General features: G+C 39.4%; 1 protein-coding gene across 1 annotated transcript in view; it reads right to left on the bottom strand.

The window, feature by feature from the left end:
* nbeab (neurobeachin b) overlaps positions 1 to 13,191 on the bottom strand; it is a 333,968-nt gene that overhangs the window by 103,757 nt on the left and 217,020 nt on the right. Inside the window, exon 39 of the mRNA XM_041798435.1 lies at positions 943 to 1,067. Coding sequence (XP_041654369.1) covers positions 943 to 1,067 — 125 coding nt within the window. The remainder of the gene's footprint in view (positions 1 to 942; positions 1,068 to 13,191) is intronic.

Below are 13,191 nucleotides of genomic sequence, written 5' to 3'. Positions count from 1 at the left end.
TAGAGGCAGCACAGAAAGGCCAAGGGTCTTTAATAGCACTGAGCTGCTATCCTTTAAAAGTCGCTGTAGCATGACATAAGGCGAACTGACACAAGATGGTGGGCAACACTACGAGACTGCCGAGGTCAATAAGAAAAGTTTCAAGCAAAGAGAGGAAACAATAAAGGCAGAGATCCAATTGACTCTTCAGTATGCGCAGTAATGGAAATAAAAAAGGGCAATAAAAAGTATGTGTCATGTTCAATTTACATGACTCATAAATACGCTACCTATAACCATGGCCCTTAACTTTTCATAAGCAGTATGCTAATCTACACGGACAAGCCTGTGGAATAACTATTGTTCCTTTTTAATGTGTGTTTCAAGATAATGCTTTAAAGCAGTAGTTCCCAACTGGTTCTCAACAACTTGTTTTTAACAAAGAATATTGAAATTTGTACCTTATATGGAACAAAGCATGACTTAAGGAAGAGACAGGACAAGTGTGTCATTATTAAAACCCTTAACTGACATGCAAGAATGCACTGCATTTTATTGTGTTTCCCGTGGTGAGGTGTAAATTTTGGCTGCTTTCTTGATATTTTGAAAAATGAACACCTTAAAATGAGAAGCAAGTTTTGTTTCCTTCAGGAAAATGAGTTAAATAAGTTTAGGTCTTGAGATAACCACTAAAATAAATTCATTATTATGAAAAAATGGAGTATACTCAAATCTGTCTGTTTCGACCTTCCATACATCATGGACTTTATCCCACAGTTTTTTCATGGCATGCCTTTGGACCCACTACAAACAGCTTTGCGACCCACTTTTGGGTCCCGAACCACCTGTTGAAACCCACTGTGTTGAAGGCTACACCCATAGTCTGTACTTATTTTTAGGTGACAATGTTCTATATCTTTCTGATTCCTAATTTGAATTCACAAAACAAAATCCTAAACTCACCATATTCATGCAGGGACTTGCATGTGACGTCTAAGTGGGTGGAGCCATATGGATTCCTGACAAATCTCCGCCTTCGCCGCAGGTCATCCTCCCAGTAGTCGAGACGCCAGAAGTCATGCAGCTGACTGTGGAAGAGAAAAGAAGGCAAGATAGGTTATATGGAGCAAACGCCCCTCAGAGATAGTCTGGATACACAAGCTATTTCCTTATCAAGGGAAAACATCTTGAGGAGGAAACTCAGGCTACCAATGGCAGATTTATTAGGCTGACTAGTGGCATTCTCTGCAGAGGTCCACTGATGTTAGCACAGCTAAAGCCTATAGCATCAGAACAGCAGGGAGCAGCAGCAGCCGCTGCACACATAAATCACAGGCACTCCCATTAACAAATACAGCATCAAATTACAAGTATAAATGGCACAGCTTGCCTCCTTCTTTACAATGTTTTTTAACAAGACTTGTAAATCAAAGGTAGGAACCTCAACGCAGACAGCGTGGGGTTTAATGATCGGGGTCTTGGGGCGGTTGAGGCATGAGCCTATAAAACGAACCCCCTCCCTGCATATGTGGAGCCATGATTAAAATAATGTGCTGAAATATTCATTGAAATGATTCCCAGAGCCCTGGAGCAACCCGACAGAAAATTGCATTTTTATTCATTATTAATAACAGCGAATTAGGGTCGTAAAAAAAGAGAAAGAGAAGAAAACAGTTCCAGCATGTGGTAACCATCTTTGTAAATGATTATTCCAACATTAGTGAGGACCTGGGATAATTTTATAGCTTGCAGCTAATGCAAACCATTAAGCACAGGGCTAGCATTAGGTTACTAAGTGCTGCTGTTCCAACTGTGCACTAGCTGGAGCTGTTTGAAAGCCTCTGTGTTCCTTTCAGAGGTAACTGCAGCCAAGTTAATGCTTTAATTTAACCTGAACAGGGAAGAGCAACACATAAAAACTTGTAATGATTCAGAGCTCGGTGTGCAGTTGACAATAATACTAGACTTAATTACTTTAACCTGGCATGAGGTTATTCATTTTACTTTGAGTTAAGTGTAAACAAAGCAATTCTCTGATTCTTTTAACTAAAAAAAGCAGAGCTACCTCTCCATCACATTGGTTTTTAATATAAAAGTTTAATTCTATGTATTGTATACTGTAAAGAGAACTTTTTAACAGCACTCCTCATACATAATTGTTATCAGTAGATTCATATTTTAAGTCTATTAATAGCCATCAGAGCTCCATGTAAAACCTTGGACCTTGTACCGTGTGTCCAAATCCAAGAAGAGGTTCTTCAGAGCATGAAGATAGAGTCAGACCTTGGCAGGCAGCCGTCTATTACATTGTATTATTGTACCCCCTTCCCTGCAACAGTACTGAAGCAGTCTAAACAGATTAAAGTGTTACAGGGGATCACATCACAAAATACTGCCTGCCTGCACCATGAATATAATATCTACAAATGTCAGAAATCAAGGGGCTCAGGAGACTTAGCTGAGCTCTGACAGCAACAAGAGCTCAGTTTCAGTTAAGTATCAATCAAAATTGAGGGTGTGTGTGTGTGTATGTGTGGGTGTTCATGCAACTGTGCACACATTGTATGCACAAAGTATCTCGAGCCGCTGTATGCAAAGCAAAACTGAACGCCTTGAGCTTGTCCCCTGTCAATCTCCCTCAAAGCTTAACTGAGTCAAAGAGAGATGTCAGAGGGTTGAAAGGAGAAACCCACGTAAATGATATTGTAAATGCAAGATTACACAGTGTGAAAAATGTAAATCCACTGGAGGCAACTGGGCGATTACTGTTGAAGATTATGTCCCCTAATTCTTACTGCAAATAGACGGCAGATGCCGGTGGGGGATAAATCCACCACTTTGAAGATTTCCTAACAACAGTATTAACTGCATGGGATGCATTTTATTCGGCCTGCTTAAAGACGCTCATTTGAGTAGAGCCTTGGTTTAAGCCAAGATACCTTCATTAATCTTTACAGCAATCACAAGAACAACAAACCAAAACCACAAGTTATTATGACTCATTAATGAGTCACATGCCAGCATTTCCCCTACTTCTGTCCTGTGCAGATGGTTCCAGTTTGAATTTGGTTTTTTTTTATTGTTTGATCGGGACCTGTGATATTCTAGACGGCGTGGTCAACGCGAGACTGGATTCAGGCCCTGCCAAAGTGCTGTAGAACGTCCTCTCTCAGGGTGGTCCAGGGTGCACAAGCGGACTGAACTCCTGCTGAAGATCTACAGCTGGGAGCTGCTGAGCTCTTATACAGGGGATTTAGGAATTGACACTGAGCCACTGAACAGCACACCCATGACTGAAGGCATGGCTTGAAATACAGGAAAACTATAAAGTTTAATTCTTATTAAAACTCAAAACCATATGTTATAATCACATTTGACAATACAATGCTATTCCATATTTGCAAGAGCAAAATCCAGCCAAATCCCTGAAACTGTCAAAGGTGCATTTTGATGCTACGGGTAATTTATAGATAGCTGGATGTCTGTATTGTCTGTGTAACAACAACAAATTGTCAATCCTATAGCGTTCTTTATTAAGCAGAGTTCACACCAGACCTCCTTATTCTCTGCATCAAATGTGTCTGGCTTCATGACAGCCGTAAAGGATGGCTGGGAGCCGGCCTCCTAGAAACTGGCAAAATTTATTAGTCCCGTCACCCATCAATCACCTAAATGGATTTCAAACCGCATTTTAAAAGCTAATTTTCCAGCACTGATAACCTACAGGAAGCAGGAGCACCATTATTTATGGATGCTTTCAGACTTGCTAAGTGCAGTAAGATAAATGTGTGCAAGGACTATCGTCTACTCTCTTCTCCCTCGAAAGGTATTTAAAACGCACCTTTCCTCAGAGAGTTTTGAGGTTTTTGACTTGCCAGATCTCACACAACAGTCTACAGGGAATGCATTCTGTTGATGACAGGAGAGGGGAAGCTGGAAAGCAGGATTCATTACAAGATTGGGAGGCAAATGAAAATAAATTGATTGATAACAGTTTTTTGGGAAACTATCAAATCATTCCAGATAATAGGGATGTTTTTGACAGCTAATGGAGGCTCCTTCCTAATGTTGCTGTTAAAACAGAGCAGCGCTCATGTTTTGTGTTGTTATTCAGCAAACAGTGCATGTGATTGAGTCCAGCTATAGGTGGCAATTCCTAGTTTGCACTTTGAATTACTTACGAAATAATAAAGGGTCACTTGCAGGACAAAAAAGGAAGGGCACTTTTGCTGCTTTTCTCCCTCATAAGGTGAAATTCATCCATGAAACAAAAAACTGTAGCAAAATGCATCTTATGGAGTATAGATATTGCTGAATAGAGTCCACAATTTCAAATGACAAGAAAAAGTAGGATGTGAGTGAAGCTGAGCAGTGGGGCTCTAGATGCCATTCAGTGGGGCAGCATTGTTATGAAGGAAGCCTGGGTGACAAAATGCTCCGCTAATGGCAGGAAATAACCCTGTGCGATCAAAGTAAACAGCACAAATCATGACTAAGAAACAGCAATAGAATGGCAGCTTCCGGTAGTAGCTCTCAATTCCTTATGTAACATCCAGCATTTCTACTGCAGCAATAAGCAAACTGTGTCTGTCATGGAGGCTACAGTGCCTATAGAAAGTATTCATCCCCCTTAAATGTTTTACCCTTTTACTGATTTTATAAATCACTCACAGTCCATATGATTTGGCTTGTAGAAAAAAAACGTTTAATGTCAAAGTGAAAACTGATTTTTACAAAGTAATGTCAATTGAACAAAAATATGTGACGTAAAATTTTTTACTGCATAAAACTCACCCTCTTCAGGTTAGTATTTAGTAGATACACCTGTGAGGACGGCCTGATCTTGGCAGATTTACACATTTGCCATATTTCTTCCATTTCTTAATGATGGATTTAACTGAACTCTGGGGGATGCTCTGTGCCTTGGAATTTTTTGTATCCATCCCCTGACTTATACTTTTCAATAAGCTTTTCTCTATACTACAATCACTTGAGACACATTCACTGCACTCAGGTGATTCCCTTTAACTAAATGTTAGACTACTAGCACCAGTTGGCTGGACCTCTGTTGAAGTAGGTCAGATCCTTCAAAGGAGGTCGAATATTTATGCTGTCATTTATTTTATATAACATATTTTTATTATTGCTTTGAAGAAATCTGTTTTCAATTTGACATTAAAGAGGTTTTTTTGCCCAAATTATGTTGACTGTTATTGATTTATAAAATAAAAGGATAAAACATCCAAGGGGGTACAAACTTTTTGTAGGCGCTGTATTTCACAGCGGCTGCCGCAACAAGACATGTCCTGTTACAATTATAAAAATGAAGGCTGTCTCTTCATTTGAAAACTGATGGAAATACTTGAGGTATATACAAGTAAGTACTCAACCACACAGTCCACCACACAAATTCAAAATTATTCAACTGCCTTGTAGCTTTACCGTAGCTCAAAAGCCACACAACTGGAGCAATTGATCTGTTTTCAATAACATTCAGTAGCTTCCTGTTTTTAATGAACTTTAACCAGAACAGATTACCAAAATATAAGAAGGGCCGGACAGCAGAAAGATGAGATTCTCATGGTTAAAGATTTCCTTTTTATGCAATTTGTGCTCAGAGAATATGAGTGTGTGAGGCGACTAGGAGGAAGGACAGGGACACGCTGATTGAATAAAACACCATTATACGCCTTTAAAAAGCTTCCACTGGTGACATGAGTAAGGGGTAATTATAATAAATGCCAGTAATCAGAGACAATTCTATTCAGAGATGCAGTGACTGGTTTCCATCACACATACAAACACACACTAACATGTGGAAACACACCAACACCGAACACATGTCAGTTTTTAGTGAAACTCTGAGGACAAGTGGTTCTTTCTTTCCTTTTCAGTCATCCTATGATGCTCTGATGATGAGTTAAGAAACCTACAAGGAATTAGTTTGGGATGCTAGTGTTGATGGATTTATAGGAGGGATGAAAGTAAAATACTTACCTAATGTCTAGCACCAAATGTAAGGAACAATCTCTCCTTAGACAAATAGACATTACAGGATTGATTTGCTCCTGTGATCCAAATAATCTAATTTGTTTGCACTTTGAGAGGAACAACATATATGAAGTTAACACTATTATTAAATATTTCATCATTGGGATGCCACACATCATAAAACAATCCTGCAGCACAAAATCAAACCAAATTAAAATGCTTTAACATTGCCTTAAAACAAGATCAGCATTTTTATGTCATTTTGGTCGAAATACTGCAGCTGGACTGAAAAAAATGAAAAGACAGAATGCTCCATGAAGTGGTGACTGGCAGCCATATGGTGATGAGCATTTCTCAGCCCACTGATTTCAAAGTAACCTATAAACTAAGAAAAAAAAATCCCAGTGATTTCCTCCATAAAAACACATCAAGTTTGCTGCTCAGGCCAACTGAATGTCCAACATCATGATCAGATTATCACTGAAGGCTGCAAATGGTACACAAGACTTTCATCTCCTCAATGCTGCCATTTCTTATCATCACTACACTCAACACTAATGCAGGCGTGAGGACACCAAGCTAAGATCAGCATGCTTCTAGTTATTGGGGATGACTTTTCTTTTGTAGATTAAGTGATAGAGAATAGACAGACTGAGGAAAGGCCATTGGACAAAGACGAAAGGGAAACAGCAGCAGCAGCAGCAAGATTAGCTCCAGGTCATCTGGTGTAATGAAGACAGACGAATACGCGCTCAGACGAGGGATGAGAAGCCGTACTGTACTGTAGGTGAACTCCCCTGGATTGCCAGCTTTGTGGATCCCCATCTTTCATCGGAAATGGGGCACGGCCAGGCGATGCCCAGCTCAATTTCAACACCCGATGAAATTGATGATTGTGTGAATGGGCCTCTTTCCAGAGATAATTAGCACAGTGTGCAAGGTTAAGAGCGCCCCAAGGGAAGAGTGCCCAGTGAAGGTCAAGAACAAATGCAAGTGGAGCACATCTCAGCTTGCAAGAACAAAGCAGCATCATGTTTGCAATAACATGTTATCACTGAGGGATAAAAAACATTATTGGTGCCAATGTGTCCTCAAATTAGATGCATTTTACCCCTGTCATGATAACTGGCTGAAGAGTAAACAGCTTATGCAGGGAATTAGGTTAGCCAGAGCCAGAGCCAGATAGCTTTGTTTATAAAGCGAGAATAAAATAACCAAAGCCAGTGGACAATCCATAACTCAAATGGGTAAATAAAATTTTATTGATTTTATTAGGGTTTATTCTTTAAAGGGGACTTGTTAATGATGTTCCTGGGCACATAATTTCTTAACAGATTAAATGCAAAATATAACTGAATAAGTTGACAAATCTAAACTTGAATAAATACATTCTGTAAACCAGCTTCACACTGCAACAGTAAAATTTTGCATAACAATGCTAAATTGGTTTGTCTAATGTGGCTAACATTAGCAGTACTAGCACTACAGGCCTTCGATCCTTTTTTTGCAGATTAATGTCCACATTCCTACACAACCTGACACAGACTCTGGACAACTTTATCCACATTTTCTGGATCAAACAGTGCTGCACAAAACTGTGCTGTTCCTAAGAGAGGCTACCGCTGCTATAGCAGCTAGCAGTTGTCTATATCGGATAAGGGGCATTGTGGCTGCAAGGCAGTAGTCAGTAAGGATGACTACAGTGGCTTCAAGTGGTGGGTGGCTGCGTTACAGTTAAGATCAAAATTGTGGACCTGAACTGATATAAAATTTTAATAGTTAGCTCAACCGACTCATTATTCTGATGATAATGACAAAAAGATCCCATTTTAAATGTTTAGCTAGTTAACTGTGCATATCTGTGGGACATATAATGAAGAACCCATTTTTTAGTATTTTTGCACATACATTTGTGTACCCAGAGTATGTAACCTGACATGCCAGGACTGTTTCATATATACATTGAATGGATATATTTCACATTAATCAGCAAACCCTCCATACAAAGCATTTCAGAAGGTCAGGACTTTTCTTAAAATTCTTGGGAGGTGATTGGATGAACGTTCTGTCTTTCACATTCATGACAGGCAATTCAGAGCGACAAGACAAAATGAGGCTGTACTCACAGCTCCAGTAAAACCGCTGCCGCAGTTTATGAATAGTGTAACACAATTTCATTAAAACTTATGCTAAGGCCAGTTGGGAGAAGAGTGAAAACGTCTTCTCCACCATTATTTCATAAAGAAACGTGAGGCAGTTCTGATAAAACTGCCACTATTCTATAGCTTCATCCAAGCTCATTTCTACACTGGTAGCAGCCATTACTAAGGCCTTTAGTATAACTTAACTCTGCCCGTAGCTTCTCCTCAAATGACTCTTGGCCAGACCTGTCTTCAGGTCTGGTGCAGATTAGAGCTCTTCAGGATGGATTTGTCTGATGACAGACATGGATTCTTGCCAATCCATTAACTTTGCAAGGTTACAGATTATTTACCAACCCACAAAATGTGAAAAAAGCCAACCAAGTCCTTTGTTAACGGTCTGTCTATGTCTGAAAACAGGGACTCCGATAGTCTGCTCATTACGACATCACAATGAGTCATGATCCATATAATAATTTGACCAAGCATGACACAAAAATTTGATTTAGATCACAGGAAACTAACCTTGCAAAGCACATAGACTGGCCAGACGTCATGTCTGTCATTAGGCAAATCCATCTTGAAAAGCTCTAATCCACATCGCTTGTGCTGAACCAAAAACAGATCTGACCAATCGGCACTGTTTGGGGTTTTTGTTGTATTATGACGCCAGTGTAGCCATTAGCTCGGTGTAGCTATGGTTTGGCAGGAGTTTTATTAGAACTGGACCACATGCCTTTACTAAATAAAGAGCCACATTGAGAGCTTTTAATGACTGAAAAGATTTTTTTGCTCTTCTGCTGACCTGCTTTGGCGTGAGTTTGTGATTCTTCTGAGGGGGGTTGAGTTAAACTGTAAGCCGGAAGTAAATAACTTAAATGTAGCTGTAGAAAAACTGCAGTTTAATCAGACCTTGACCACATTTCTTTATTTCAATAAGAGCAGAGAGCCACATCAAAAGCTTCTTTCTTAAAAGAGAGGATGTTTTTGCACATCTTCCGATAGGCTTCAGCATGACTTTAGCCACAGATAAGCTCTGCCATGGCTCTGGAGCCACGCATGTCTACTATCTTATTTTGTTGTTGTTATGATTGGCTCGTCATGAATGTGACAGGCAGAACATTCATTCAATCACCCACTGAGATATTCTGGAAAAGGCCCGCCCTTCCCAAACGCTTTGTGAGGGAAGTTCAGAGATTAATGTGAAATAATTCCATTCAATGGATATATGAAACAGTCTTTCTGACGTGTCAGGTTTGATCTGTGTTAAAAGGTAGAAAAGTAGTGCAATAATTCATCTTTAATCTTGAACCTTTTCTTGCTAATTCTACATAGAAGCGAAAATACCACATAAAGAAAGGACACAGGTATAATGCTACACTGGCTTTCAATAGAAAACACTCTTGAATAATATTATATTTATGATACTGTCAGTCTGATTTTGTCTACACTGTCAGGCTCATCCAGAGACCTTGCCCTTTCTCCCTACTTCGCAGGGGTCATCAGATGCTGAGCCCTCAGAGGCTGTAAGGCCCTGTAAATGTCCTCCCCTTTTGTGTTAGCAGACTTCTATTAGAATTGATAACCCTTTCAGGCGTGGCCAAAATACTTCGGGCACATCGTGAGTAAAAAGGTTCATTCCATCACAAAGTTATTATCCACAGAGAGATTGTTACCATTCATCAAGTGTGAGAGATGAAACTCACTGTTAGTCAAGGGAAACGGCTGTTTCACCGCCTTGCCACAGATCAATATACGCCGCCATTTTCCCTTTCTCTCCTCTGCTTCAAAAAAGTAATTATACAGAAGAAATGTTGACAATCAATAGACCAGTCAGGTAAGGTTAAGGTCTGCTGTGGAGGCCAGGGGAGGCTCCTCTGTCACCTGTCAGGGATGCTGTTGATGATGTGGACATGGACGCCAGCATGGGAACAAAAGGTTTGTCTCTTTCTGCTCCTTTAACATTTATTTTTGCATGTTTCAATTATCAGTAGGGGACAAGCTCATGCAAAGTATGGCATAGAATCACTCAGTGATCAAGAGTCAGCTGCCCCACTACTAGAACATGACACCAATAAACAGATATAAAATTTAAAAAAAGAAGAAAATTAAAAAAATATATATATATATATACAATGAGCTGGTCATGGAGCGGTCACAATCCCACACTGCAAATGTGGTGGACATTATTCTTCAATGAATTCATCAGCCTCGCCTTGACATCTACTTTCACTCCAGACGAGGCTGAACTTTATAATCCACTGGCAGGTGTCAGAGGTCAACAGCAGAGGGGAGCAGAGGGCAGGGAAAATCACTCCCCCCCTGGAAAAAAGTCTGACATCCAATTTTCAAGTTGATTTATCAGTGTAAAGCTAAAATTGATAGTGTGTCATTACTGGGCAGGGAGCTGTCTTGGAGAGATGTATCAAAGCCTCCTCATTCTGATTTAGCACGGCGGATCAATACTACCCTATACTGTTTCAATTTGAGGATTATTGATTTTCCTATGCTGACTCCATACAGGGGGACATTCATCATCAAGCAAGCATATGATCTAATGGGGCAACACAGGGCCTGATCTGCTTATTCCTCAGTCTGATCATAAGTCTGCAGAGCAGCTGTTGGGAAAACTTACAGATCATTTCCTTGCTGTATGTGCTGCAATGCAATATTTTACAAAGTTTGCCTCAAAGAAAACAAAAGCTCAGATGGAGCTGCCTTCAGAGAATCTGCATCTTGAGGAAAGGCTGGTGATGGATACATCAACCTAAACAGCAATAGTAAAACAAAAACATATATAAACATTTAAGTTACACTAGGTTTTTAGTCTCCTGTCTGCCCAGGAATGATTTTGTTTATAATATATTCTGCACAAATGATAAATATCCCTTGGCATGTCTCCAGGCAAAACTTAGGAGTAAAAGGCAAAGCAATTTCTGTGCATGAGGGTGAAAACAAACATTAACAACAAAAGTCTCTCTCTGTCTTCCTCTCTCACACATACACACACATGCAGACATAACAGACAGCCACCTCCAAATGCTTGAGGGCTTTATATTTTACAAGAGCAGCATAAATGGGAAAGTTAATGTAGCATTGAATAAGACTAAGCTGCTGAACTGCAACACTGCCTTGAGCTGCTGAGCATATTGCATCATTTTTCTTCACCAGCAGGTTACCATTAAATTTGAATTTGTTGGAAGTTTTGCCGTATCATTTACAATGCGCCCACGCTCAATAACCTTTTGTTTCAATGCTAATGCTATGCCTCTGAGAGAGGGGCTCCATAAATATTTGAACAAGAGCCCAGAATTCATCCAATAGATTTTGTCACGGGTACTTCTGCTGTGGTTCAGTCAGTTTTATGAAAATCTGAACTTGAACACTGCAACCTTTCCAGTCACAGCCAAAATATTAATTTGACAATATCTTGAATACTTTCAACCGTTTTTGCAAATTTATCAGATTTCTGAAATTAATCACATCAACTTAATGGCCTTTACGACAGCTATGACTATAAACAGTACACTTAACTCCATTAAGTTAATACAGACACTACACAGTTCATGATCATCCATGACTAACACCGGCATAAAAACCTTTACTGAGAGAAGTAAAAGTATGAAACAAACCTGATTTTAGAGAAAGGTCAAACATCTGAAATGTATTTGAATGGTTAAAGAAGAAATCCCAGGCTACTGTTTAACAGAGAGGCTGCTTTTGTGCAGGCAAATTCTCCAGTGTGAGTGGTCTTGAAAAGGTTCTTGTCTTCATGCATTTTTAAAGTAGCCTTGCAACTGACATGTTGCAATAAATGTTTTTTTAAAGATTTATTTTTGGCTTTTGCCTTTATTCAAACAAACAGTGGTGCTGGTGCCTAAACGGTGCCTGAATCGATTGTTAAAGGCTCATTAATGCTCTACGTCTGAAGCACATACTATACAAACAGATGTTTCTGTCTGTTTTTTTTTTTTTTTTTGATCCGTTCTCTGGAAACTTACAGATACGAATCAAATGTTGCAACACCGCCGCCAACCATGGGGCAGTGTTGAGCAATGCAGCCAACAGTTCAACCCAGAGTAGCAAACACAACGAAAAAGAAAATATTGAAAGAACTAACTGAGTTTTCTGAGGAAATCTAAACGAATAATGAGTGAGTCATTAGAAAATCCAAAAATATAAATGATGTTAGTTCACCTTGCTACAAAGACAGACAACTACAAGAGCACAGCTGAGCAGAGGACAGACCGTTCTGTCTTCACTCTATGGGACAAATGGAGCAGCTTCAAAGTAGCTCAGTGAGGGACGACAACCTCTAATGGATTTGTTTTTACAATTTTTACTCCAACATAATAGATGCACAGCAGTTTGAGGGTATTGATGGTTGTAAAGTTCATAAGGCTCGGATCTATTTTCATGCGCGCGTAGAGCATAAATGAGCCTCAAGAGAAAAAACTGTATTAAAAGTCAGCAGCTGAGTAAAAGCTGTCTCCGTATTGTAAATTATTTAGAAATAAGAGAACAATAGAACATATAAGTAAAGGAAACAGGTGTAACTTCTTCACATTATGTATTTTGTGCTTCTCCTTTGGAGTGGGGGTGGGTACCAAAATGATGCACCAAAATTTGTCTAGTAATTCGGTATAGCAGGTATTGGATGTGTTGGTACAGAAGAGGATTAGGGCCATTTTCGAAGGAGAAAATCATTTCAGAAAAGTCGAGATTAAACTCGAAATGACGAGGATAAAGTTGAAATTTCAAGAATAAAGTCGAAATTTTGAGAATAAAGTTAAAACACAATTTTGAGATTAAAGTCCAAATGACGAGAAAAAAGTCAAAATTTCAAGAATAAAGTTGAAACTTGCTATTACTAACAGCGGATCATAGACGCTGTGTTTTTATGTGGCAGAGAGAGAGAATCTCTTCGTTGTTAAATCCAATAATGAGGTATAATTTCACATATCTATTGAAATGAGGCATGAGGCATTTCGTAGAGACAGTCACAAACATAAACATCGGACAGTTTCTGCGTTTATTTTTTGACGCAGGAGTGAAAATTACTGATCTTCAACATGATGGT

The sequence above is a fragment of the Cheilinus undulatus genome, linkage group 2, assembly GCF_018320785.1.
Source record: "Cheilinus undulatus linkage group 2, ASM1832078v1, whole genome shotgun sequence".
NCBI classification, from domain to species: Eukaryota; Metazoa; Chordata; class Actinopteri; order Labriformes; family Labridae; genus Cheilinus; species Cheilinus undulatus.
Note: the sequence above shows the minus strand (reverse complement) of the source record. Positions and strands in the feature narration are given on the sequence as shown.